Source organism: Centrocercus urophasianus, unplaced genomic scaffold, assembly GCF_019232065.1.
Source record: "Centrocercus urophasianus isolate 14NV4802_14NV808 unplaced genomic scaffold, USGS_Curo_1.0 seq_11, whole genome shotgun sequence".
Taxonomy (NCBI): Eukaryota; Metazoa; Chordata; class Aves; order Galliformes; family Phasianidae; genus Centrocercus; species Centrocercus urophasianus.
In genome coordinates, this window is record NW_024884253.1 from 14,917,444 (window position 1) to 14,945,429 (window position 27,986).

At 34.2% G+C, this 27,986-nt stretch overlaps 1 protein-coding gene across 3 annotated transcripts in view; it reads left to right on the forward strand.

Annotated features, from left to right (window-relative positions):
- The window catches only part of CSMD3 (CUB and Sushi multiple domains 3), a 525,852-nt gene that overhangs the window by 247,169 nt on the left and 250,697 nt on the right, over positions 1–27,986 (forward strand). For all 3 annotated transcript variants that reach the window (XM_042839423.1, XM_042839431.1, XM_042839438.1), the window contains one exon: positions 12,429–12,550. In XM_042839423.1, coding sequence (XP_042695357.1) covers positions 12,429–12,550 — 122 coding nt within the window. The remainder of the gene's footprint in view (positions 1–12,428; positions 12,551–27,986) is intronic.

Consider the following 27,986-nt stretch of genomic DNA (forward strand, 5'->3'; position numbering starts at 1 on the left):
ATTATTGATCTTACATTATTGCATTTAAGGTTTATCTAGATTCTACAGTGGAATATGGTATACTGGATGAGAAAAATGCTGAAAAATATCATGCGATGAAATACAGCCTTTCTTACTCCACTGTTCAGGCCACTTCCACTATGGATAGGATTGTTTTTCCAAATAAAAGTTTATTCTCTCATATCAGAATTTTATACTGTTGAATCATACTTTTGCAGAAACATAAATTGTAATGTTTTCTTCCTGGACAATATTTTCGTTCCACAGTTCTTCATAAAAATGTCAGTCTAGGCTAATAGTTTATACATAATAACAGTATATGAACTGTTATGTATTTAGCTTGCAAAGATAGCACTGTTTTTGATTTTATTTAGGAAAAATCTCAAATAGAACTATATTTACCATTTACCTACTGTACTTCACATAATACATTTTAGCATATACTTTGTCCTTCTGGTGTGAAAGAACACTGAACACTCAGTGTTCTTTACAAAAACAAAAAAAAAACCAATCTTCTCATTTCAATTTCTTGTGTTTCTGATAGAATATGTTTATGTCTAAATTCAGAGCTAAAAAATGATCTTATCCTATTCAAGAACATTTGTGTTCTATATCCTATCACTTCCAAAATAATAATAATAATGATGATGATTAAAAAAATGAAAATAAAAAAAACAGTCAGAGAGTAGTTTGTTTACTGTGATATTAGAGACTCAGTAACATTAAATAAAATGTGTATTTCAATTTTTGGAAAGATGAAAACAACTGAACATTTCTGGACTGTTCTGCTAAAGTATTATTAAATGTTTACTGAAGTAGAATTAGGCAAAGGATTTAAACTAGTGGCCATTTCCTATTCGTATTTTTGACAGTAGATAATTATAAACTGTACAGTTGATGTCATATATGAGCTTTAAGGTGTCTTGCATGTCTTATTTGGTCTATCTAACACAAATAGGATTTTTCCTATTTACCATGGAAGAATCAAAATTTTATGCATAGGCATGCAATATTTGTATATTTAATTGATATTTAAACTTGATCAATATTTTAACTTTTTTATTTGTACTAGCTTAAAATTTGCCTCTTTACAGCAGGTGCCTGATTCTATTGTATAATGGGAAAGAATAACAAGAACATCAAAATACCTTTTTGTACGGTTTGCTGCTTCTAAACATGTCAGTGTGATTGCATGACAGAAAATCCCAGTCTTCTCAATGATTGTTTTGTATGACAAATTTATTTTCACGTGATTTTTGCCAGTTATTCTTCTATTATTCTTAGATAGAGTTTTTTACCAATGATTAATAAAAATGAAATATTTGTCTATCAGAAAAATATTTTAAACTTCAAGAAAGCTGTTTTTTTTTTTTTCCCCCAGCTTTACCTTACATTTTGCTGCCATTTATAGCTTTTGTAAGATAAGGGAATTGGAATTTTACTGAATGAAAATACTGTAGATATGAATTGCCAGGGTACTTACAGTATACTGTTATCACAAGGCAGCGGGTAAAAAAATAATCTTGCATACTTCCTGTGAAATATTAAAAAATGTTCAAATTATGTGAGAATCTTGGAACAAACATTTACTCTGCATACAATTGCAGTTGGAGTCTGATATTTCAAAGAAGAAAATGTGTGCTGTTAGTTACATCCTATCAGAATAAATGCATCCTAATCCCTCAAAAATATCTGTAGTTTTTATAACATGACTGCTTACATTGACTTCTCTGTAAATTCATTGCGGAGAGAAAGTTTAAAGACTTTGGGATTGAGACCCTACTTATTTATTTGTCGTGGAATTCAGCATCCCCTTACAGGGTAATGCCATTCTTATAAAGCCAACTTGCTTAAGCAGAGACAATTATCTAGTTTATGAAACTACTTGCTACTTGATAAATCTCTTCCTCTCATTTATGTTTCAGGAAATGAAACAGATAGATCTATTCACAGTTGGTCGATTAGCCTTTTCATTTTCATGCCTGCTGCTCCTGTTTTTTGCTTGCTTGTTTCTCAGTTTCTGTGAAGCATTTATGAAAGCTGCCTTTCATAAGCCTTCTGGCAAGTCAGCAACAAGCTCTGCAACAAGTACAGTATTTTAGAAAAGCTCATCCAGTATGTAGAATGAAATAATTTCTTTCAAATAATTCTTTGTACTAGAGAAAACTAAAGGAGAGAAAAAACTTACCATTTCAATTGGGATCACCTCATTAACAGGTACGCTACAAAATAATTTGAATTAATAATAAAGCAAGAAACAAACAGCATTATGCATTTAAATTGGGCTCTGAAAATTTTGAAACAATTTTTTTCCTTCATATTCCATTTTGGTCAGTGATTGACTAACAGCATTTTCGTAATAAAACTAAATTTACGAACTCATTAAGTAGCATTTGTAATTTGATAAACAAATGTTATAAATATCACTTTGATTAACATGGATATGCCATCAGAATGTACATCATGAATGTTACCTCTTCCTTTCATAAACACGCTAGTAATGGCAGTGGCAATGGTAGTGGCAGTGTTGGTGGTAGTATCTTCTGAGTACAAGGTTTGTGAGGCCATGAGGGTGTCTGAGAGGTGTTTTGGGCCTCTCAGAATGTGTGTGTGTAGGCATCAGCTGGCAGGCAACTTCTTTCACAGGCAGCCAAGTCAGAGTTGTGTGGTGCCTGAAACCCTGATGGCTTCCTCTGGTAACAGAATCGTAGAATCAGAAGGATTGGAAGGGATCTCTGGAGATCATCTAGTCCAAACCCATGATAAAGCCTACGCTATTACAGGCGTAGCTGCATTAGTAGTATTAGCTGCATAGGAATATGTCCAGGTGGGTTTTAAATATGTCCGGAGGATACTCCACGAATTCTCTACGCAGCTTGTTTCAGTGATCTGTCATCTTTAAAGTAGAAGTTTTTGCTTGTGTTCATATGGAACTTCTTCTGATCCAGTTTGCTCCCTTTGGCCCTTGTTCTGTCATGGGGCTATACTGAAAAGAGCCTCACCACGTCCACTTGACTTCTACCCGATTGTATATCTATAACCCTCAGTAAGATTCCTCCCTCAGTCTTCCCCATGTTAAAGAGTTCCAGGTCTCTTAACCTTTCCTCATGAGAGAAATGCTTCAGGTCCCTATTCATCTTCATAACCCTCCATTGGACACTCTCTAGAAGTTACCTGTCTTCTTTCAACTGGGAAGCCCAGGACAGAACACCAGAACACAACACTCAAGATATGGCCTCACCAGGACAGAGCATAGGGAGAGGAGAATCTCTGTCCACTTGTTGGCCACATCCTTTATAATGTACCCCAGGATACCATTGCCTTTTTGTCCACAAGGCCACACTGCTGGCACATGGTCAACCTGTTGTCCACCAAGACACTCAGGTCCTTCTCCACAGAGCTCCTTTCTAGAAGGACAGCTCCTAATCTAACCTGTACTAATGCAAATGTTGGACACTGAAGTCTTTCTTTATGCAGACTCTTACTTTCAGGGTCTGAGGTTCCTGAAGGCCAGACTTAGCAATATAGACTGAAGCAAAAAAGGTGTTCAGTAACTCTGTCTTCTCAGTGTCTTCTGTTACTGGTGTACCCATGTTATTCAGAAGCAGGCCAACATTTTACCTAGTCTTTCTTTTGCTATTAACATACTTAAAGAAGCCTTTCTTCTTGTCCTTGACCTTCCTCACCAAAATTTATTCCATGTGGGCGTTAGTCTTCCTCACCTGATCCCTCTATGCCCAGACAACCTTCCTATTTTCCTTTTACATGGCCAGGTAACATACTAAACACTACTTTGTAATATGGCAGCAAGTAGGCATAGACATTGTAATCACCCACCAGGAAGCTGTGCCCTCTGCTCCTGATCCTTCAGCACCCTTTAAAACTAATGCAGCCACTTGGACAGAGCTCTGAGCACTCCATGTGGCCACCCAGTTTTCAGGTTCCATGTGTGCCAAGTACTTCTCTCTGAGATGGAGGGTAAGAGCACGCACACCTGTGTGAGGTGTGCCCAGGTAGATTAGTAGCTCGGCCTTGTGGTAAAGCTTCAGGAGGAGGTACAGAGAGGCATCTGGGAGTCCAAGAAGATGACAGATCAAAGGAGCCATACTCTGTTCTCTCTGGTATGTACATGACAATCTATCGTGGCTGCTACTGAGGTTGGTCCAGTATCTGATCTGTATCAGAATAAAGGCCGCAACTTGAAAGACATCAAGAATAAGAGCCTAGCAGAGGGATCTAGGAAGTTTAGAGCACTGGACAATGATCAGCAGCAATAAATTAAATGAGTAAGTGCTAAGTTCTACACCTAGGATGGAGTAATGCTGGACACAGGTACAGACTAGGAGATGATTATCAGGAGAACTCAAAGTTATTTGGGGATGCTGTTTGGTAACAGGTTCAGAATGAGACAACAATGTGCTCTGGCAGCCAAGAGCGAAACTGCATTCTGGGATGCATTAAACACAGTGTAGCCAGTCTATTAAAAGAGGTGATTCTCCTATATTTAGCACCAGTGTTGGCTCACTTCAAACTTTCTTTCACTTTTGGTCTCCACAATATAAAAAGGATATTGCATACTTGAGTTCTTCCTGATTAGGTCAACAATGCTGGTAAAAGAACTGGAAAATATCTCATGTGAGAAGAGCCTGAGGACACTTGTTTTGTCTAGTTTGGAGAAAAGGAGGCTGAGAGGCAATTTCTCTCTGGAACTTCCTAAGAATAGGAAGTGGAGTGGGAGATACCCATCTCTTCTCCCTGCTAATCAGTCATAAGATGCAAAAACGGCATCAAGTTGTGCCAAGAAAGATTCTGACTAGATACGTGGAAAAATTTCTTTACTGTGAACCTAGCTTTCCAGGCTCTTGTTCTGTTCAAGAGGAATTTGAATAATGACCTAAACAATTTCCTTTAACTTCTCTTTAGCCCTGAAGTGGTCAGGCAATTGGACTTGACCTTTCTGTGTTCCTTACAACAGAAATGTTCTAATTTCTAATTATAACTTCTATAACACTTTTGCTTATCTTTAGTATGTGTTTGAAAAATCCACCTTCTATCTGAAATGCACGAATGTATGTGGACTTCTTAAAAGTGATAGTAAGAATATGACTATACATATACATACACATATATATGCAGATAATGCATTACAGACAAATAGGACCGAAAGTAGTCAACTAGTTAGCATCTACTTTCATATTCCAACTATGTTTAAACCTAGAATATTCTTATCTAGTGTTTTTAGGTATTTCTTGAGCATTCGAGTCCTTCATTAGCCTTGCAAGTGCAAGAGTTTTTGTTAATTCAGATGTGAACCCTTGTGCTGTACTTAAACAACTCTCTGTTAGTTCAGTTCTCTTTTCCGTGATTTACTGCATACTTCAAGAACACCTTCTCTTTAAATAACCAACAGCAGTTCAATCAGTCCTTTGTTGTAGATTATATTTATAGACCTTTAGCCTTTTTCACCATTTTTGCAATGGGCCCATGTCCTTCTTAAAATACAATTTCTAAAAATAATCTCTGTCTTAGAATAGATTTTCCCAATGCTCTGTAGAGAGGAGGAATCATTTTCTCATTTTCACACATTTTTCTGCCTATCAGACCATGCATATTGTCTAGTTAATTGTCTTCTCATGAAAGTGAGTTATTTTTACTAGTATTATTAAGTTTCTGTGTCACTGCTTCTGTGTAACCTGTGAAGAGTTGCCTAGTATCTTGTTACTTATATTGCATTTATGAATTGGTTATACCTGCTTCTATGTTTTATCTAATATTTGTTCTATTGAAATGCGTCTTATTTTAATGTCAGTTTTTTCAGCGTCTCATTTGTAATTAGAACTGTTTTTGCTAATATACACTCAGTCCCTCCCAGCTCTGTGCTAAATGGAGAGTTAGTGTGTATTAATAAGTAATAATAAGAGTAATAAATAAATAAGTACTTTTTTTTTTCCATCCATGGTGTTATGGACAGTACTGGATGAAACCTGGCCCAGAACAAAACTCAGTGAAAACTCAATCAGTTATTCTTAATTTTTGACAGTAAAACATTGTTCATAGACTCAGAGAGGTCTAGCGTTGAAAGGATCTCAGGAAATATTTACTTTATTTATGGAATTATTTATTTATTTATGGAAGCATGCTGCATGCATTTTTGCTTCAAGGATATATTCTTACTTCATATACATTTCCATGTCAGATGCTGCTTTGTCAGACTGCTCCTCTGCAGCTATTTGTCAGACAGCAACAAAATATAACAGAATATTGGTAGGAAAGTTCAACCTCTTCTTCCGTATCAGCAGCACTGGCCTCTGATGTTGTGAGCCAATATAATAAAATAGGAGGCATTACTTTCAGTGCAGTCCTTATAGTATCCATAAATAATTTCTGAATAGCAGCAGTTGTCATATTTAAAGAGATATATTTTTGTAAGTAATGAAACAAAAGCTAGTTAACTGCACAAAAGCTGAACTTTTTATTTAAAAAAAAAAAAAGGAAAATAAAAACAAAAAATCGGAATTATTATTTGCTGTTTTCACAGGGAACACATACATCCAGTACATCAGCAAAAGGGAGACATTTTTAAAAAAAAAAAGTTTGCAAAAGTTAGTGGCCAGAAAAGCAAGCAAAATGACCCATTAAATGGCAAACAAAATGACTCATTAAAAAATAATAATAACTTTCATTTCACTTTTTGAATTTCAGAAAATTGATATGTTTTGGACCTGCTTGCTGGTAAAATGTCAGTGTATTATGCAGCATGCTAAAATGTTTGCATTTTTATGCTTTTGTTATACAAATTGATCCTCTACATCTATGTATACATATGTTTCATAGATTTTTTTAGTTCTCTATAGAGGAAGTGTAATGTAAAATATTATCAATTCCATGAAAAATATTCCATTACTAATTTTATTATTTTATCTTTTTCCAATGCTTAACCATTTTTTTAATTTTCTCTTTTTTTAGTCTCTTCTCAGTAAATGGCCTTAATAATACCTCTTTGAATACCCAAATAAATTCTATCTTTGACTTTATCTTTTAATTTCATACTTTTTATTGGAAGTCTATGAAAATAAACTTTTTGTTTTATTTATTGATCTCATTTTTATTTTTTATGCACTCAGAATACAGTGGTTACATATAGGTTGTATATAGGTTTTATAGCCTGGATAGTCTTAATCAGCTTTCTCATACTCCCTTGTTTGTTATCAGGATAATACATTGCTAATTATGCTTTCACAGTTTTAGAGGTGATGATAGATTTTTTTTAATGGAGTTCTCTAACCAACTTGTACAGCAGATACAATCTCTGTTTATTTAAATATTAGTTTTACCATGTTCAGTATTTTGGTCTCCACAAAGGTAAATATTTCCTTCAGTATTTTCTGAGCTGATTTTTATTTATTATTTTATTATAATTATTTATTGCTTTCCCAGAATATTGTTTTCCTTTACAATTTCCATTACATATGCATACACTTGCATACGTATCATTCTTTATCACGGTTTCTCAGTGTGGACTTGCATTAATTCTGTGTTCTTCACATCTCTGTCACATTTATGGTAGAATAAGTTTCAGTCTTTCAAATCTTTTGTAATTATAAGGGAAACAGATAAACAGACATCTCAAGAAATTAAACATTTTAACTAATGTGAGGCAAGGTTACTTATTTTACAAAGGAAATCTCTTTTATAACACCAGTTACTTTTTAATTTAAAAAATTATACATGTTTTAAATTTATATGCCAGAATTTTATCTCCTATGGATATATAAAACACCATTAACTAAAATGATTATCTATTTATTTTAAAGAAATTAAAAATAAATATGAATTAAACTTCAGCTGTTCAAAAAATCATATATGTAAGTTAGCAAAAAACTCTAATTCCAAGAAGAATATTTCCTACCTTTGATCACACTCATTTTCTGATACCCTACACATTCTTTTGCAAGTTTTATAACTGCATCTTCGCATGTAACATCTTTAATTAGCTCAATTAATTGCCATAGTGTCCATGTTGTTTCCTTTTTCCTTACTAATAAGAAATATAAAATTCAGCGGCTTCTCTAAAGTTAATAGCAACACTCATAATAAGTTCTGAAGAGCAGATTGACATCTTGAAATTGCAAAAATTCACATATTTCTATCTCCCAACAAGAGCTGCCTCCATGGTTAGAGGACAGTGAGGTCCTATGAGTAATTTTTTATCTTTTACAAGCGAAATGAAATATTTTTTCTGTGATTACAATACATCTGAATCCAGATGTAGTACTGCAAGAAAACTGTTTTTCAAACAAATGTACTGATTTATAAATGTATTTTACTGATCTGCTGCTATTGTCATTGAGTCAGTAAAGTAACTGCTCTTAGATTTAAAGGAGTAAGTTCAGTAGACACTTATGCCCATAAGCTGTTAGTATGTATTTAATAATGTTTGTTTTTAAAGATGTTAGACATTCATGTCTCTATGCTTATGCATTTCCAAATTATATATAAAATATTCAGAAGCACAGTCAGAACTAATCTTCAAACACAAATATTATCTTCATAGGAATGAAATGTAATTCATGCTTTTAAATCAGTTCCAAAAGAAAAATAAAGCAAATTCTAGATAAACCATAGTGACCCAGATCCAGGAGTTAAACCTGCCAATAATTCAGCTGTCAAACTGCATATTAACGTGTGATCTTTGTTTGAAAATATAAGTTAATACATTTTTCAGGTCATGTTGACTTCAATTTTTTCATCCACATACTTTTTTTTTTTTTTGTTTTTTTTTTTTTTACAGAGGTTGATAACATGACAACCTTTGGAAACAGTTAATCCCTTTTTTCATCTCTCTTGGTTGAAAATGCAGAGCATAGAGTTAAATTCAACTGAAATCTTTCAAATCTTTATTTGATTAGTGGATGGTTAGTAGACCTGCCAATGTTTATTTAACAATTTTGCAGCTTTCAGTTTCTATGTAAACTTTGCTCATGTTAAATAGATTATACTCATATGAAGAACTTCACAAGCCTTCTCAGTCAGTACTTGCAAAATTCAGCTTTTTTTTCAGCTACTTTACTTACTCACAGGGCTATAAGAATCATCACAGAATTATAAGAAAGAGTTCATAATTTGGTGAATTTCAATAAATAAAACAGAGAGTTTAAGTAGATGACTTATGTCCAGGAGAGATTTTCAAATAATCTCTAAAAGCTAACAAAAATTCTTATTAGTTTTGCAAGTATATACTATACTGCTTATACTTGGCAACGCATTCAAGGACTGCAGTGGTTAAGAGTCTTCGTATGATCACAGGGAGAGGTAAGAAACTTGTAATGCTTATGGAAATAAGTAATAAATGAAAAATGGTAATATTGAATGAGAAAATACAGTATTGATGTTTAGAGGTAGATAAATTGATGAGTAAAGAAAAAAAATGTAAACATGTTATTATATTTCTGTAGTGTAGCAGAGCATTAGTTTCACTATAGGTGTTACTGGGCAGAAAGTAGTATGATATGCACCAAAAAACATCAATTGGATCTGTTCCTCAGTCATCTGAAAAATGCAATGAAATCAATCAAATAATCCTATAGTCATTAAAATTTTAGAACTACACTTTATCTCCTTTTAACTCAAAAAAAATTCAGTATCAGCCCATAATATTTACTTACTGTATGTTGCTATTCATGTTCTCTTTATCAAAGACATTGACAGTAGGATCAAGTGCATGTTCAGCAATCTTATGTAAGACATCAAGCTGTGTTGTGCAATCAACTTACCTGAGGGATGAGATGCCATTCAAAGAGGTCTAGACAGGCTCAAGAAGTGAGCCCGAGTGAAATCAGTGAGATTCAATAAATCCAAATGCAAGGTCTTGCACCTGGATTGTGGCAACTCCTGTTATCTGTACAAGCTCAGAGATGTCAGGATGGAACATAGCCCTGCTGAAAATAACTTGTGGGTACTGGTGGATGGTAAGCTGGACATGAGCCAGCAGTGTGCCCTCACAGCCTGGAAAGCCAACAGTATCCTGGGCTGTGTCCAAAGAAGCATGGTCATCAGATTTAAGGAGGTGATCGTGCCTTTCTTCTCTGTGCTCGTGAGATGACACCTGGAGTGCTATGTACAGATATAGTTGCTTCAGTAGAGGAGAGACATGGATCTGTCAGAGTTAGTGCAGAAGAGGACCATAGAAAAGTTCTAAGGTTTGGAACACCTCCCCTGAACAGGGTGAGAGAGCTGGGTCTTACAAGCCTGGAGAAGAGAAGGCTCCAGAGAGACCTGAGAGCAGCCTTTCAGTACCTAAAGGGAGGCTATAAGAAAAGGACACTTTAGCAGGATCTGTTGTGGTACAACAAGGGGAAAATCGTTTCAAGCTTAAAGAGAGAAGATTTAGTTTGGATGTAAGAAAAACATTTTTACAGTAAAGATAGTGAGTCACTGGAACAGGTTGCCCAGGGAGATGGTGGATACCCCATTCCTGGACTCATTCAAGGTCAGGCGGGATGGGGCTCTGGGCAACTTGATCTAGCTGTAGATGGCCCTGATCATTGAAGGAGAGTTGGATTAAATGACCTTTTAAAAGTCCCTTCCAACTCGTGAGGATTCTATGATTCTACGATATCAAAAGCTTCCCTGAGTTGTAAATAAATTTAAGTGATGACATCATCTTTATAGCTTCTTATGATTGTATTTGTATTTTCAAGTGAAATAAGATTAATTTTGATCATTTGTTCCTTAGCCAGAGTTCACGAAATCAAATATTTTCGATTTGTGATTACTTATTTATTTTTATTTCAGACTATACTGTTACTGCTTAAGGAAAGAAAAGGTTATGAGGAGCAACTGAGGGACTGGGGTTGTTTTGTCTGGAGAAAAGATGGGTGGAGGGAGAACTTATCACAATCTAACACTAGAAAGGAGGTTGCAGTGAGGAGCGTGTCTGTCTCTTTTCTCAGGTGACAAGTGAAAGGAAATGAGGAAACATTCTTAGTTTGTCCAAGGGGATGTTTAGTTTGGACATTAGGGAGAATTCCTCCATGGGAAGTGTGATCAAGCATTGGAATGAGCCGTCCAGGGAAGTGGTAATTCAACTATGCAAAAGGTTGATGGTTGAACTTGAGATCAGGAAGGTCTTTTCCAGGATAGATGATTCAAGGGTAGATGTAGTATGGGCTGAGTTGAAATAATGAAGAAATTATGTGCTTTACCACACTGGATTATCTTCTCTAGTAATCTTCATTTTTTCTACTGCCTGAAGGTATTTTAAATTGTTTAGTATATGAAGGGAAAGAAAGTCGCAGTAATCCATTGTCAATATTGTTTTCCTGTTATTTAAGGATTTTTTTTTTTTTTATATTCTAAGTATTTGTGTGCAAATTTGAACGGTGAAAAAAAAATGATACATACATAATTCAAATGTATTCAGATACATTTTTTCTTAAAGATCCTTTCCAACTCAAATAATTCTATGATTATGTGATTCCACATGATCATTCTATGATAATTCTTTAAACAGGGTCAACTTTACTAGATTTTCATCTGGCTGCAAATGTTACATGCAGGAGTGTAATATCTGTATACTAGTAGAAATGAAGTCTAGACAAAAAATGAGATTAAGTGTCTTTGTTAGTCTTTTTTTTATTTCCTCCCCCCTTCCCCCCTCCCCCTTAGGGAGTAGTTAGCTGTGTGCTTTCATTCTGAACAAAATTCTTTCTGGTGGTTAATGGAGAAAAAGGACAAACCAGTATGATTCTGTGGTAAAAATTACACCATTTCTGTCCTTTGAGTTATTTGCGATGTTAGACGCAATATAGAATGAATAATGCTCTTGGTCTTGGTGGTTGTTTTTTTTTTTTAATTTGTTTGCTTTCTTTTTTTAATGATGTGCTACTGTAAATATACAGATTTCAGTTTGTAACTAAATGTCATGTGTAATCTTTAAAATTAGATAGCATTATTTTGATTAAGACTTTTATATATTTTCTTTAAAATTTCCAGGAGAAAGGCTGACATTTTCATAAACCAATGTATAAACAACAACAAATAAATGAGAGTAATCTTTGTGTTCTATTTATCAATTCTTAGTGTACACAACAGCATAAGCTTCTTAAATTCTTCTTAAAAATTCAAATCTAAGTGGTTTTTGTTTTCTTTTTTTAAATAGGCAGAACAATTTCTCTTATTTCACTCTAAGAGCCTATTAGTTTGTTTTTGTTTTTGTTTTTGTTTTTTTTTTAAAGAAAAGATTGGACACAAAAGCAAGTGTCTTTGTTGTGCTAGAATAAGTATGAGTCATTGTATTGTTTTGTACTGGTTCTACTTGTGCTCAATGATATTTTAATCCTTTTTGTCTCAATTACATTAGAGCTTGTATTATTAAGTTGCTGCATGCATTTCAAATGTTAATTAAAAGATTAAATTTCTTTTTGCAGTTAAAACTTGTGGATCCAATCTTCAGGGTCCTGGTGGTACTTTCACATCACCCAATTTTCCATTCCAGTATGACAGCAATGCTCAGTGTGTGTGGGTCATCACAGCTGTCAATATTAATAAGGTAAGTTTAAATCTCTGTCTTTGTTTTAAAAAATAAAAATAATCCACCACAGAAACATCTACGATCATGACATTTGTTACTAACATGATTTGGTTGCTCAGTTTCTCAATCTATTTGCAATATTTGGTGCATTGCATACATTTCTAAAATGTAAATGTAAAAAAGCAATTACCAAATAGTATGGAACATACTGTTTAATGTTTCCGTAAATAGTATGTTAGTGTCAGTAGAGCTAAATTGCAGGCAACACTGTTTTCATTGATTTCTTCCTTAGACTATGTGAGATGTCCCTGAAGTTGATGCACTCACTTACTGAAGGAGAATTATAAAAATATATAATTTTTTCACTGTCTGAGCCATTGTATTGAAATCCCATACACTTCATACCTACAGTTTAAATCAAAGCACAAGGAGCTCTAATAATGGTAGATGATTCAAAGTAAAGCAACAAAGCTGACTTACAATGCTTGCTCTCCTTAGTTTTAAGATCTAGGCACCTGGCAGCAATGGCTATACTCTCTTTCTTGGCATATGACTTCATCTGATTTGAGATTAATAGAGTTGTTTAAAAGTAATAAAAATAAATTAGCAGTAAGACTGTAATATTTTAAAAAAGACTCTCAGTGTGTGTTTTTGCTGCTATAAGAATACATTCTGCCTCCTAATTTCTGTCATATGTCGACATCTACTTCACAGAACATGAATGGAGACCTCAAAGGCCTACCCATCTATGGCTGGGGTAGAGAACTCAGTGAAAATTTGCTTCCATTTCAGAAACCATTTATCTATACTGTTAGATTTGTCTAGCAATTTCCTTAAGAAGGGAAATTTGGGTTAGATGTTAGGAAAAAATTCTTTATTCAGAGGATGACGAGGCACAGAAACAGTTTGCTCAAAGAAGCTAAATATGCATCACCACTGGTGTTGTTCCAGGGCAGGTTAGATGGGACCCTGAGCAGCCTGATTTAGTGGGTGGCAAGTCTGCCCATGGCAAGGAGGTTGGAACTCAGTGACCCTTAAGGTATCGTCCAATCCAAAGCAATCTATTAGCATTTGACTGTGTAATATGTAGGTGGCTCAAAAAGTAGTCTCGTATTTATTTCCATGGAAATTACAACAGATAGAAAAAGTACAATAAAACTATTTAATAGAGAAAAAATTCTCAGCTACAAAGCACTATTTTTCAATATAGTTCTCACCATTAACTATGCACTTTTTCCAGTGCATAACAAAAGCCTGCATGCTGCACTCATAAAAATCTGCACCATGGCTTTTCTTCATCACTGTCACTACTGCTGAAATGTATCATCCATCACCTCTGTTAGGTCTCTACAAATTTTCCAGGAAGTGTTTATGAATGTTAGTGGGTGCAATAGAGGAATTCACCTTGATACACATTTCCATGTCAGATGCCATTTTGTCAGAGTCTGTCAAATGTCAAATGGCAACAAAATATATTGGAATATATATTGGTAAAGTTCAATCTCTGCTACCATACCACCAACATCCACCTCTGACATCATGGATCAATATATTGAAAGAAGAGGTGTTACTTTTGGAGCAGCCCTCATAGATCATTAAAATCTGTCAGAATGTCTTAAAAGATGATGTAGAGAGCAATGGTGTTCTGCCTCTCAGGTGATATTGTGTATTTTCAGCTTCTGAAAATTTTTCATAGTTCAAAGGTAATACGTTGAATGTTTATACATTCTTCCAATGGTAGAAGCAGAATTTTAAGCTCACAAGCTGATAAGTACCATCTAGAAAATCTCAGGTGGCTCCAGTGTTAAGATATTAATGACTTGAAGATATTTAAAACTTAAATTCTTAGACGGATGTGTCTGTGTCCTCCCAGCCATTCTGCCTCTCGCATCTGCCAAAGAATCTCAGTTGAGTTGAAACCTGAGTGTATTACATGCTACTTGTGCTTATGAGACTGCGCAAGAAAGATGCAGTGGTGATCAACAATAATATTTCAACCAACATACATGCATGTGTGGCTGTAGCACCCCAGTGATTACCGGTAAAGAAAAGGGACTTAAAAAATTAAGAAAAGACAATGCAATTGATGCTAGCAACTCATATTTTATGAAATATCTCATCATTGTACAGCAAGAAAATCTACAAGTGAAAGCTTTAGAATTCATCATCAAATTTCACAAAGTCCAAGATATAGAGTCATCACTAATTCCAGAAGTTCTTTAAAAGTTTGAATGCTGATTATGGGGATATCATTTACTTTTTTGACGTAAATGAAGTGGCTAGGTCGGGGTAAAGTGCTAAAAAGATTTTAGGATTTGCAAGATAAAATCGACTCATTTATGGAATCAAAAGGAAAATTTGTGCCAGAATATGAAGATGAAAAATAACTCACAGATTTAGCATTTTCAGTGGATTTGCCTGCTCATGTTAAACATGGGTCTTCAAGATGAAAATCAACTTATCTGTGCTTTGTTTCAAAACATAAGAGAGTTTAAAATGAAACCTGAATTTGACAAGCTCAAGTTACAGCAAATAATTTCATGCACTTTGATACCTTGGCTAAACACAATCCTGCGTACAATGAAAAGTATGCAGTTTTGCTTCCTGTTTTGATGAAGGAATTTAAGAGTAGATATCAAGATTTCTGAAAAAATCATCAACTTCTTCGCATATTTGTGACTCCAATTTCAGTTGACATAAGTACATTACCTGTAAATTTTCACATGGAATGTATACAGTTGCAATCACAAATTCAATTCAAAAATCTGATCATGTTCTTAACCAGACTTTATGAGACCTATTTTACCAGAGAAAGTACTCCTTGCTTCACCATGCTTCACAATTACTCCTTATTCATGTCATTTTTTTTAGGCACTATGTGCACTGTGAACAATTATTTTCAAGGATGAAGCACATAATTAGTATAATTAGATAAAAAATCTGTACGGAACACCTTAAGAACTCACTAAAAATTGAAAACACTTCAATAAAACCAGACACTGATGCACTAATTTCACAAAAACAAGGTCAAATATCCCGTTAGTTTTTTTGTTTTTGATGACAACTTTTTCTGTTTTAGTAAAAAATAAAAATAAAATATGCATTAAGTATGTTATGTAATTATATGCATTCCAAGAGAATTTCTCTTCACTCAATGCAGCCCAGGCTAGCCAAAAGGTTAAATGACCATGATCTAAATCAACCACCCTGACACGAAATCTTTCCCTGGATGAGATTACTTAAGGCCTTGTCCAAACTAATTTTGAGCTCTTTCAGGTAAGAGACATCTGCTTCTGTGGACAACTTATTTTAATGTTTCACTGCACTCAAGCAGTGAAGTCAGCAGGTTTGCAGTCACAGAATGGCTGAAATTTGAAAGGACCTCCAAAGGTCGTCTTTTCCAGCCCCACTGCTCAAGCACAGGCATGCAATAGTCTGGATGAGTTTTTAATATCTTTGAGAAGCAGAACTCCACAGCCTCTTTAGGTGACCTGTTCCAATACTCAATCATGTTCATGGTGAAAAAATGTTTTCCTCTGTTTAGACAGGACTTCCTGTGTTTGTTTCAGTTTGTGTCATTACTTCTTTTCCTGTCACTGGACAATGAACTGAATTAGTCTAACTCCACTTTTGTTACACCATTCCTTCTGAACTTTCTTCAGGCTAAGCAGCATCAGGTCTATTAGCTGTTCCTGATGTGCTCCAGTTCCTTAATCCTCTAACAACTTCTTTTGTAGGACTCTCTACAGTAGCTCCATATCTATGGAAATGTGCATCTTAGTCTTGCTTGCCTTTCTCTCAAAAAATTTAAGAGTCTGAGTTATTTTATCTGTATAAATTCCAGTTCTAATAAAAACAAAATAAGTCCCTCTTTAGTCAGAGACTACATCTGGAATAGCTGAAATAAAAGATTTTTTTAAATTTTAAAAATGCTAACATTGGAAATTTTCTGAAACTGTAAATACAATTGCATGGTATATTAGCATAGCATGAAAACTGTTCCAGGCTGCGACTGATAAAGATGCCTAAGTATAAACTGAGTTTTAAAGTTCTGGGTAGATCCATGCTGGTCCAGTAAAATGTTTCAGTGCATGCGTGATTTGCTTTTATTTAATTAATGCATATATATTTAACTTTCTCCTATGCATATAAACACTGTATAATATTAAAGATGTATTATAAGAGTGAAAACTATAGTAAAGAACTCTTTACTTGTTTTAAACTACAAACTAAGTACAGACATAAGCAGGAATGCCTCTTGATGGATGGTGCAACAGACTTATGTCAGAAAAGACAATGCAAAGAAAATCTAAATTGATCAAGGTATCAGTAATAACACTATATTTATTTCAAAACATGAATGTTGGAAATAGTTCCTACCCTTCACTAGTGCAATGCTGAAATCAATAAACTCTGAAAAGTCTAAAACTCGCCATGGGCAAACTACAGTGCCAGTCCTGTTTATTATAGATAAGTTTACACACATTCCAGCAGTATCCAGAAAATACTGTTCTTTCCATGCTTTCATTAGACATGATTATCTCTTTCATACTGCAATGAAACTCAGGCTTAAAGCTAATTAGAGAGTTTCTGAAATAATTGATAGATAAAAGATTTAAATGTTATCTGAAACAACATTCAGATATGTTTATAGTTTTGGGTATAAGTAGAAAAATGTGGATAACGCTGATTAGAGGAACATTACTTAACTTCTTAAAACAAAATGAGATTGTTTTACAAGTTACATCAAATTCTTCTTAGCAAATATTGAGTAGTCCACATATATGTAGCTTTTACATACATAATCACCAGTTAAGAGTTTTAGTTTTGAGTGAGGTTAACATTATGTGTAAGTCTTGAACATAACAGTGTTTGCCTTGTATTACTCTTAAATAGCATAACTTTTTGTTATGTTTCCCTGAAGTAAAAAATGTTGTTGATATTTTTGAACAACAATGAATGAAGATTACCAATTAGAAGGTTTTTTATAATGACTACAGCAAGTAATGACACAGTGTTCAATGTAAATACCAATATTTACTATATTCTATACAGTTCTTTACATAAAGTAAATTAAATATCTTTACTGATGTTTTGGATAAGAGATTAAGCATATACTCAGTAAGTTTGCAGATGACATCAAGTTGGAAGGAGGTGCTGATGTGCCCGAGAGTAGGAAGGTCTTTCAGAGAGATTCAGGTAACCTGGATGAATGGACTGAGGCCAATTGAATGAAATTCAATCAGCCCAAGTGCCAAGTCCTGTACTTTAATCAAAATAGCCCCATGCGATGATACAGGCTTGGGTCAGAGTGGCTGGAAAGCTGCATGGAGGAAAAGGATCTGAGAGTGTTGGTTGGTCAGCACTTGGCTTAACATGAGCCAGTAGTGTGTCCATGTGGCCAAGAAGCTAACAACATCCTGGCTTGCACCAGAAATAGAGTATCCAAAGTGGCAGGGAAGTGATCATTCCCCAATACTCAGCACTGATAAGGCTTCACCTTGAGTACTGTGTTCAGTTCTGGGCCTCTCACTATAGAAAAGGCATCGAGGCCCTTGAGTCTGTCCAGAAAAGGGCAACAAATGTGGTGAAGGGTCTAGAACATGAGACTTATGAGGAGGCTGAGATGAGACCTCATAGCTCTCTGTAACTCTTTGAAAGGGTCAGTCTCTTCTCCTGGGTAACAGCAATAGGAGTTGCACCAGAGGAGGTTCAGACTGGTTATTGGGAAGAATTTGTTCTTAGAAAGAGTGATCAGATGCTGAGACAAGGTGACCGAGGAAGTGATGGATTCACCATACTTTGTAGTGTTTAAAGAAAGGGTAGATGCATTACTTACAGACATGGTTTAGAGGGCAAGATTGATGGTAGACGAACAGTTGCACTAAATGATCTTAGAAGTCTTTTCCAACCTTAATGATTCTTTGATTCTATAATTCTGTGAGTCTATAAAAGTATGTTAAAAAATGCGATTATTCTGAGGGAGAAAGCAGTAGATGAAAGACGCTCATTGTTAGCTCAGTATAAATCCAGAAGTCTTTTACCAGTGATAGCAAAAATTTTGTTTTCTGGACTTTGGTTAAACCTTGTTCATGTTATTTGCTTATTTTACATAATGTGGAGTGAGAAAGTGTCAATTTAGATTCCTGATTTTTTCTTAAAAGGACGGGCTTTAAAAATGTCAGTCTAGATTTAATAACAGACTAAAACTTCAGTACAATCATAACTTGGGCTAAAGTTAAGCAGATTTTGAATCTTACACATTATACTTGTTAATTTTTTTCTAATCCACAATGACAGAAATACTGCAGAAAATGAAAGTGCTAGAATGACAGATTATCTGACAAATTTCAGTCATTCCAACAAAATCTTTTACAGCAATGCATTAGGGAGAAAAATAAGTAAAAGAGATTCTTTTAAAAAAGACGCCTTCCAAAATTGTAAGGAGAAATTAAATATCTAAAATCATTATTAGATTTAGATGTATTAGAAAACTAGGTCCTTGTTCTGTTCATTTTACATGGCAGAAACTTTTCAGGAAGAAATTTTTAGTGATCATGTATTATGTTATTGTACATTTCTCATCAACATATTTTAAATTTTACCTTCAGTGTATTTAATACTTGAAAATATTCTCACTATCTTCCTAATTAGGTAAATGTATTCTGTAAATGTGCTCCAAAAGTTTGCTCATGTTCACATTCCTTTTATCTGCTGTATGTTGAAATAATTTTGAAATCAATTATTACTTGTTTCTGAGAATTGAGGCTTATTCATTTTTTTTTATTATTTACGTGTACATATAAATATATATATATGCTTGGTCTTTCTGTCCATGTCAAATATTTTATATTCAATTCTTTCTCTTAGAATCATAGAATCCTTTGAGATGGAATGGACATTTAAAGGTCTTCTAATCCATTCCCCCTCAATAAACAGAGACACCCACAGCCTTGCCCAGGACCTGATCCAGCCTCACCTTGAAAGTCTGCAGAAATGGGGCATCCAACCTGTTCCAGTGCCTCACCACCCTCTCTGTAAAAGACTTTTTTATTGTATCTTAAATCTACTCTCTTTAAGCTTGAAACCATTTCCCCTTGTTTTATCACAAGAGAATCTACTAAATAGTCTGTCCCCTTCTTTCCTGTAGTTCCCCTTTAGTTTAGTTTAGTTTAGTTTAGTTTAGTTTAGTTTAGTTTCCCCTGAAAGACTGCTGTCAGGTCACCTCAGAGCTTTCTCTTCTTCAGGCTGAAAAGCCCCAGCTCTGTCAGCTTCTCCTCGTAGAAGAGGTGTTCCATCATTTAGATAATTTTTGTCACCCTCCTCTGGATGCACTCCAACAGGTCTGTATCTGTCCTGTACTGATGATTCCACATCTGGACACGGTACTCCAGGTGAGGTCTCACCAGCACAGAGCAGAGGGGCAGGATCACCTCCCCCAATCTGCTGGCCATGCTTCTTTGGATGCAAAGATACAGCACCAACTCCTGGAGGACACCAATTGTCACAGATCTCCATCCAGATACTGACCATGAACCTCTACTCTCTGAATTTGATGCTGCAACCAGTCTTCATCCATCAAACAGTCCACACATCAAATCTGTATCTTTACAGTTTGGGGAGAAGGATGTTGTAGGGTACCATGCTAAACCCCTTATAAAGGCCTTACAAAGGCCTCTTCTCCTTCTTTGTATCATAATATTTTTTTACATTCTCTAAAAGTTTCCTCTTCAAATTTCTGAGTTTTTGTGCATTATTATGCAAAGACAAAATAAGTGAAACAAGTTCAGCAAAAAGCTGAATGTTTACATTTAACTTACTACAGCTATGTTATCTCATTAACTACTGTCAGTGGAACATTTCCTAAGCTTGTTCTCAAGCATAAACTCAGTTGTCATCTATATTTATTCATGTTGACAGCATAAATTTCAGGCAGGCTGAGTACTTCGCCATGAAATCAAGTATTCATTTTATGAAGTCTGTTTTAATTAGGCTTATTGGAATAAATCATACTACAGATCTTCTTGCAATCAAATATCTCAAACTTGGCTTTTCCTAAGCCTAGTATTTAGATGTAATGCAAGTGTTACAGTCAATGAAACGATCAGAAAAATAGAGAATACTTAAGTTCACACTTAACTATATATTTTAACCATAATTCAGTGGGTTGTTTTGTTTTTTTTTTTCATTTTACTTGAGGACTAAAAAAATCTGGCGCTGTATTTATCAATAGGAGATAGTTTATTATATATGAAACTAGAAAGTGTGAACTATCTTTGATCTGTTCAGAAGACATTCAACTTACTTTTAGTGTTAGTTTCTTTTAAATTGTTTAACAACATTTTGATCTGATAAAAAAAAATCAGTGATGTACATAACTTAGGTTTTTATTTTAAATCTTAGAAATGCGTTTGGAGAAAAGGGAGATTGTCTCAATGGAATGAGAGCATAGAAGAGAATCCAAATATTTCTAAAACAGGAGATTACAGATTTGGCAGTGAGGGAATGTAGTCAATTGATGAATAAGAGCAGTTGGAGTTGGAAGGTACATGCATATGCTGTGGTTTTAGTGCTGGAGTGAAACAGTAAAATTAGGAGGGGAAAAAGAACAACACAGTTATAAATGGATTAATGATCTGTATTTCCAACCTGGAATTTTACTATATCTCCATATTACTATTGAGATACAGATCAATTTTATTACTTACTGTAGATGTTACCTCACTAAATATTTTTTCTATGCTTCCATAGATATGCTTCCATCTTTAGGTAGAATTAAAGACTGAATATGAATTTTTGTTCAATTGGACTGTACAGTGAATACAAACATAGCTAGAACTTTTTAAAAGACATTGGTGCACGTGGCCCAGAGACTTTCATAGGAAGCTTCCAATGCATGCACTGTGAACAGCTGATAATTTTTAGTCTCTTTGTTTGATCAATTTTTGGCACAGAAATGTATCACTTTCGTCCACACTCACTCACTTGGTTGCTCTTGTGAGTGATATTTATAGAAGTGTTCAGCTCCACACACACCTTTTTCTGCTATCTTATGGGGAAATTGAACTATTTTATTAGGCCTGTTTGTTTTCTGTGAAGAGGTTTCCTGTAAAGACTTATGATTCTTTGCACCACCATTTACTACTTACATTTAATTATACTTTCTTTATGTTACGAGGTTGAATGACTGAGGTCTTTGAGACCTAAAAATACCTTTCAAATCTGTGATGCAAAAAAAAACCAAATAAAACAAAACAAATCAAAACGACAAGCAAATCAGACAATCAGATACAAATAAGTCTGTCCTGTTGTAGCAAAAGAGACAATATTTTAATAGAGAAATTCGGATTATTCTGAAACAATCCTTCCAACCTTAAACAGTTTCTTGTGTCTATATGATCATTCCATAGTTAAGGAATAGAACTGTATGCTAAAAAAGGATTTTGCTTTATTATTCTAATCAAAATAATGATTTAAATTATCTCTTAGTATAAATTTAATCCAAAATATATTGTTAAAGTAAGGCAATAACTGCATTGTAAGTTTAAACTTGGGCCGTGGACACAAATAAGGGATGAATACGAGTGTCTTAAGATTAGTGTTATGAGTAACATAGTGCGAAGTGTTCACTAACACTAAAAATAAGTGAGTAAATGAATGCAAAATACAACAAACCTTACTGGAAAAAAAACCAAAAATCTTAAGAGAAGCAGTCCCTCTCTCAAGAAGTTAAACATGTTTGTTGAGCTTTTGAAATTTATACTCATGTGAGAGTGACATTCATGCAAAATAACATGGGAGAGATTGTTTTATAAGAAACATGAAGTATGTTCAAAAATGCTATATCCCAGATTTGGGAGTTTGGAATATTAACAGTTGTTTGAAAAGCTAAATGGACAGGTATTCTGCATTGCAACTGTAAATAATGATATCACTGAGAAAAAAATAAATACATATCCAAACATTCTCATATACTGTCCCACAGCCTTCACATATCTGGTGAATATATAGGTCAAAACTAGACCAGTGCTTTAAGATTAAGTGCCTTAGGGACCAAGCATTTTCTGCCTGTAAGTTTATGGATCGCAGCTTCAAGGCTGGGAAATCCACGTAGACCATGTTTGGAAACTGATGTTAGATCTTGTCGTTTAAATGCTTGTGTGAAGAAGCCCACAAAATGTCAATGTGAAACATGAGTTCTTTTATGTGCATGGTGTTTACATATCTCTATATATCATGTAAAGGTTGTATGCTTAATTCAGCATTTACACATGCCTAAAAAAAAAAAAAAAATCTGCTTTTTTGACTTTTTTAAACTTTAAAGCCTTTTTTTAGCCTTTTGATCTCTGGAACACTTTTTTTTTCTTATTTTTTTTTTTTTTTCTTTTTTTGTTTTCCTTTTTTTTTTTTTTTTTTTTTCCCTTTTTTTTTTTTTTTTTTTTCCCATACCTTAATTTTCAGAGAGATTTCAAAACTGTTTTCTACTCCCTGTTTATGGCTGTCCTGGTTACTACTCTGAATCTGAATCTTGGCCTCTTATGAAAAATGTTGTTATTCTATCCTAGGTCAGCTATATGCAACTTGGGACATACAACTGTTTTTATGAATATAGGCATGTTTTTCTTTACCCCATAAGTGAAAAACAATTTTACCTTCTTTTACCTTTATCTAAAATCTACAGTTCTGCTCATTTATTTATTATGCCACAGACCAAATACTACCCAAATAGTGAGTCCTGTTCAACTAGTGTCACAGGAAATAACACATTATTCTGACTACAATCATCCTCATTTTTTCACAGCTGTAGTAAAGAAGACATAGAGGAACATTTTTAAGGGAGGGAGAGATTCTATGCATATCAATATCATCTAATTTAAGTCAATAAAAGGTTAAGTGTCATAGTTGGTAAAGATTTTGTTTTATACTGTCTCCACAGTTAATGTGAAGAGATTTTACTTTCACTAGATAAAATGAATAGTAATATACTAAGAAATTAAGTATGCTTAGAGAAATGTCCAAAGTAGACAAGATGAATTCCTCTCCAAATATCTTACCCATGGAAAAGAACTATCTGTGAAGGTAGTGAAAGTGATTATTTTGTGACGAGATTCTTTATTTTTTCGATTATTACAATTTGGTATAATTAATTTAAAATTAAACCTGTTTTATAATAAACAATAGATTTAATAAGTTTTCCAAATGGAACCATTCTTTCATAATCATATGTATAACACAATTATTTTGATGGGGGGAATCTATGGTTCCATGGAAAATTATGGAGGTAGAGCTATCAATCAGATGTCATCCTTTCATTATCTTATGCTGCCTAATATAAAATCACATCATTTACTACATGGAAAGTAGTCTGGCATTCTCAGCACTAAAGCAATTAGCCATCCTGAGGCAATATAAGGAGATAGAAACATAAATAGCAAGCATTTTTTTCCCCTTACTTGATATCACTTCTATCAGTGGAGAAGGTAACCAGAGTTCATTTTGACTGATTTTGATGGACAGGATACTATCAGCATCCTACAGTTTCTTTGGTTGGTTTGTTTGTTGGCTGCTGTTTCTAGAATAACTCTGAAAACTGATGGAAGTTGATGTCTTGCACATACATTGCACTAAGGAGAAGTTCTCACTCTTGCTAGTATATTTTGATCATATTAGGAGAATAGTATTTTTTTATAAGATAATTTTTGCAGAAATAGATTTCTTTATTGATCAAAATTAGATGTTTTGGCACCAGAAAGATAGCTGGAAATTGCAACCTTTCTCCTTGTCTACAGCCTAATATTAGATAGTAATTAGTCACTTCATCCAATGTGTTGGAAAAAAAGTTTCTGATTTTCTAGTGGCTCAATAAAAGCAAATACAAATACATTATTTAAAAATACTAGTAATTTTTCAGAGATATATCAGAATAGTTTTTGCAAAGACTAAGATATTTGTTGGGAGAAAATATGGCAAGAAAATTATCCAATAATATGAACTGTAGGGAAAAACATGATAAACACACTGACTGAAGTTTAAGCCAATATATTTACTTTATGATTTATTTGCACTCCTGTATTATCCTCGTGAGTGCTATATTGATAGTTGGATTGTGTTATTCTTTAGCATTATCACTATTTTATTTGTAGAAAGGCTTATTTACAAAATATTTCTGAATCCTTTATATTGGGACTACATTAAATGTTGAGTCTGCTGGCTAATCCATCTCAGAAACTCTTGTGAATGTGCACAGACATAACAAAGGTTATACTTTCATGCAAACAAAAAAACTATAAAATGAAAAGTGAAACTATAAACTTTTTGAGATGTGACTTCCATGTGCCATCTTCCCATTGTAAGACTTCCTAGAAATCTATCTAGGATAGTAAAGGACTACACGTTTGTTTCCAAATATGATGGCTCCAGAACAAATATTTCTAAGAGGTTTTTTAAAAAACTGATTACAGGATTAGCCTCTATGGAAAATTAAATGATATTTAACATTTGTACTGGAGTTAAACAAAACAAAAAATCCTTCTTAAGGAACTCACAAAATAAGTGTTAAGATCTGTCACTCTGCAAGTAGAAATCATCTGCTGTCTATAAGTCTAAGATTACTGGTAACCACTGACCTATGATACTTTGGGACAACACCAAACGGTTTCCAGCAGCCTATCCAAAAGTGCACCACAGTTCTCCCGAAGATCCTGTAATTTTATTTATTTATTTTGCTTCTTCACAGCATCTTACATGGTATTACTGATATATGGTTATGCATTTGAATTCTATTTTAGATGCCCACAATGTGGATATCAATACAAAAACACTCAGGCTCACTTTAAAGTCTAGGAAGATACTGATAGATGATAATTCATCTGGTGTGTGTTCTTTGCCTTTTAAATTTATGTCAAATACCAATATTTGAACTGTACAGTTCATTTTGATGAGGATTATTGCCAACAAATGGAATCAACCATATAGAAGGAACTTTCCAGATGAGCTAGTGAGTACTTATCACCCTGAAGAGACTTACAGTTTTTCATGTCCTTTTTTCCTCTCCTCTTTTCTCCTTTGCTAGTGAAAGATTAAAATAAATTAAAAGGACAAAAGGGATTAATTAGACTGTTAGATTAGACTGTTTTGAGTTTTCTTTTGGTTTTGTAGTAGGTAGCTACAAAAGAGCAAATGAAATTATTGTTAGGCTACAGAGCTGCTAGAAACTCTTGGATACATTGAATCACTGGACTATATGCAATATGCAGCAAAATAATGTGCAGTTACATTGTATCCTCCGCAGGATGTTTTAATTCAGATTCATATCTTACTGTTAATTCTGTCTAAGATACAGCTTGTTTAAGCAACATCTTAGCTTAATTTCTAAGCACTCTTCTGAGGAGAAGAGATTCATAATTTTAGAAACATCTCCACAGTTATTTTACTACTTAAAATGGCAGGCAGATTTTATGGAGTGAAAATATGAGTATATACAAAAATATTTTTAGAGATACATTTGCACTGGAAGCTTTAGGTTAACAGATGCACATATGGAAATACATACAACTTTAAATTTTTATACTTCCCCTTCAGAAGCAGTTCTGATGCACACACACTTTCTTTTGTTAAGCAGCATTTTGCATTGTATGTTTTGAAATTTAAAAATGTTGATTACTTCACCTGTAGCAATATGTTCCTTAAATCTCTGAGGATCTAGTTCCATCAAGAACTTCAAGAACTAGACACAGTCATAACAACTGTCTGGAACACAACCATGTAAGCATATTCTCCTTCAGAACTGTTTTAAGTTCTCAAGTTAGCCATTAACTTCCCAATAAAATCTGATATTTTAATTCTCAGCTGTATAGCAGACTGGTTTCTGCCCATGAAATGAGTCCCAAATGACATATTCCATTAAAAAAAAAAAAAAAAAAAAAAAGCTCTGCTGTAATTCTTTAGAAATTAGATCCCTGCCCCCAACTCTTCCTTTAGAAAAGTCCTTGCAAAATTATTAGAGAACAAAAAAATAACATCATAATTATCGTAACTTTCAGGAAGTATATTTCAAATAGGATTTTTCTCTTTATAGCTTAGTAATGATCAGTATTACCATCTTTTTTGTTATTTGCTTCTAGTTTTAAAAATTTAATTCAACAATAATATGTATTTTCATTATTTCTGGATTTATAAACAGCAAAAGCAGTCCATGATGGACAAAGAATACTGTGTTCCTTTTAACTACTTTTCTGTTCATTTTAGTGACTAATGAGTGCATAGCTCATTAACTTTAAATAAATTTGTTGCTTGTACATATTTGAAAGAACAGGGGAGAAAATAGATCCATGACTACAGTCTCTAGAAACATACTTAATAATATTCAGGAATAAAACTCCAGAATTTCATTTCTATGTGAAATAAAATTCAAAACATAATCTGTATCAGGATAGTGTGGTGCTTCCACACCAGTGGCTAGCTCTACTCCACTATTCCACTCCCTGCCTCCTCCTCCTCAGCAGAACAGGGAAGAAAATGTTATGAAAAGAAAGCACACGTATTGAATGTGCTTAGGAAAAAGAGATTTGGAATAGGAATGTAAATGTAATTTATCACCATCATTTATTTAATAAAAGACTAGAACAGAAGAAAAAAAAAACCTATAAACAATTTCCCTCCACCATTCACCCTCTTCTACCTCCTCCCCCTGAGTCATGCAGGGGAACAGGGAACATTCTATAGCGTTTCATCTCTGCAACTCTGTCATCTTCTTGTGCTCCAACATGGGCTTCCCACACAGAGCAGTTCATCAAGAACTGCCCCAACATGGGTCTGTACCACAGGGCCTTCTCTCAGGAACAGGCTCCTCCAGCACAGGTCCCCCACAGGTGGCAGCTCCCCCAGATCTCCTGCTCCACTACAGGCTCCTCTCCACATGCTTCAACTCCAGCTTTGAGTCTTTCCCACAGGATGCAGCCTTCTTCAGGACATTTCTCATTTATACTAATGATGCTTCTGGAAAACTGGAAAATATACTTTATTTGAATTTATACATAAAATAACATTAGTCCCTTTCTCTCTGATTGTTTTGCATACCATACACAGATCAACATTTGCTAATGCTGATCTGATTAAAAACAAACAATGCTGTAATCAATCAGCATAGTATTGCCTGAAGTTTTTATTTAATCTTGCAAATGATAGCAGATTAATATCAAGAATGAATCTCTTTTAGTTTCCTGTACAGCTGATTCAAGGGTATCACATATCTTTTTGTTCTGCCACATACAACCATGTCATTTTTTCCAAAGGGAAAAAACAGACATGGTAGATGACAAAAACAGAATTTTGATGGGTTTACTACTCAGTTTTATGTTATGCAGTCATCTCACCTAAAACTCAGTTTTCATTATGAAAGGATCCAGCATCTTCAACTCTATATGCTGATGTCATCAAAACACCTTTTCACTAT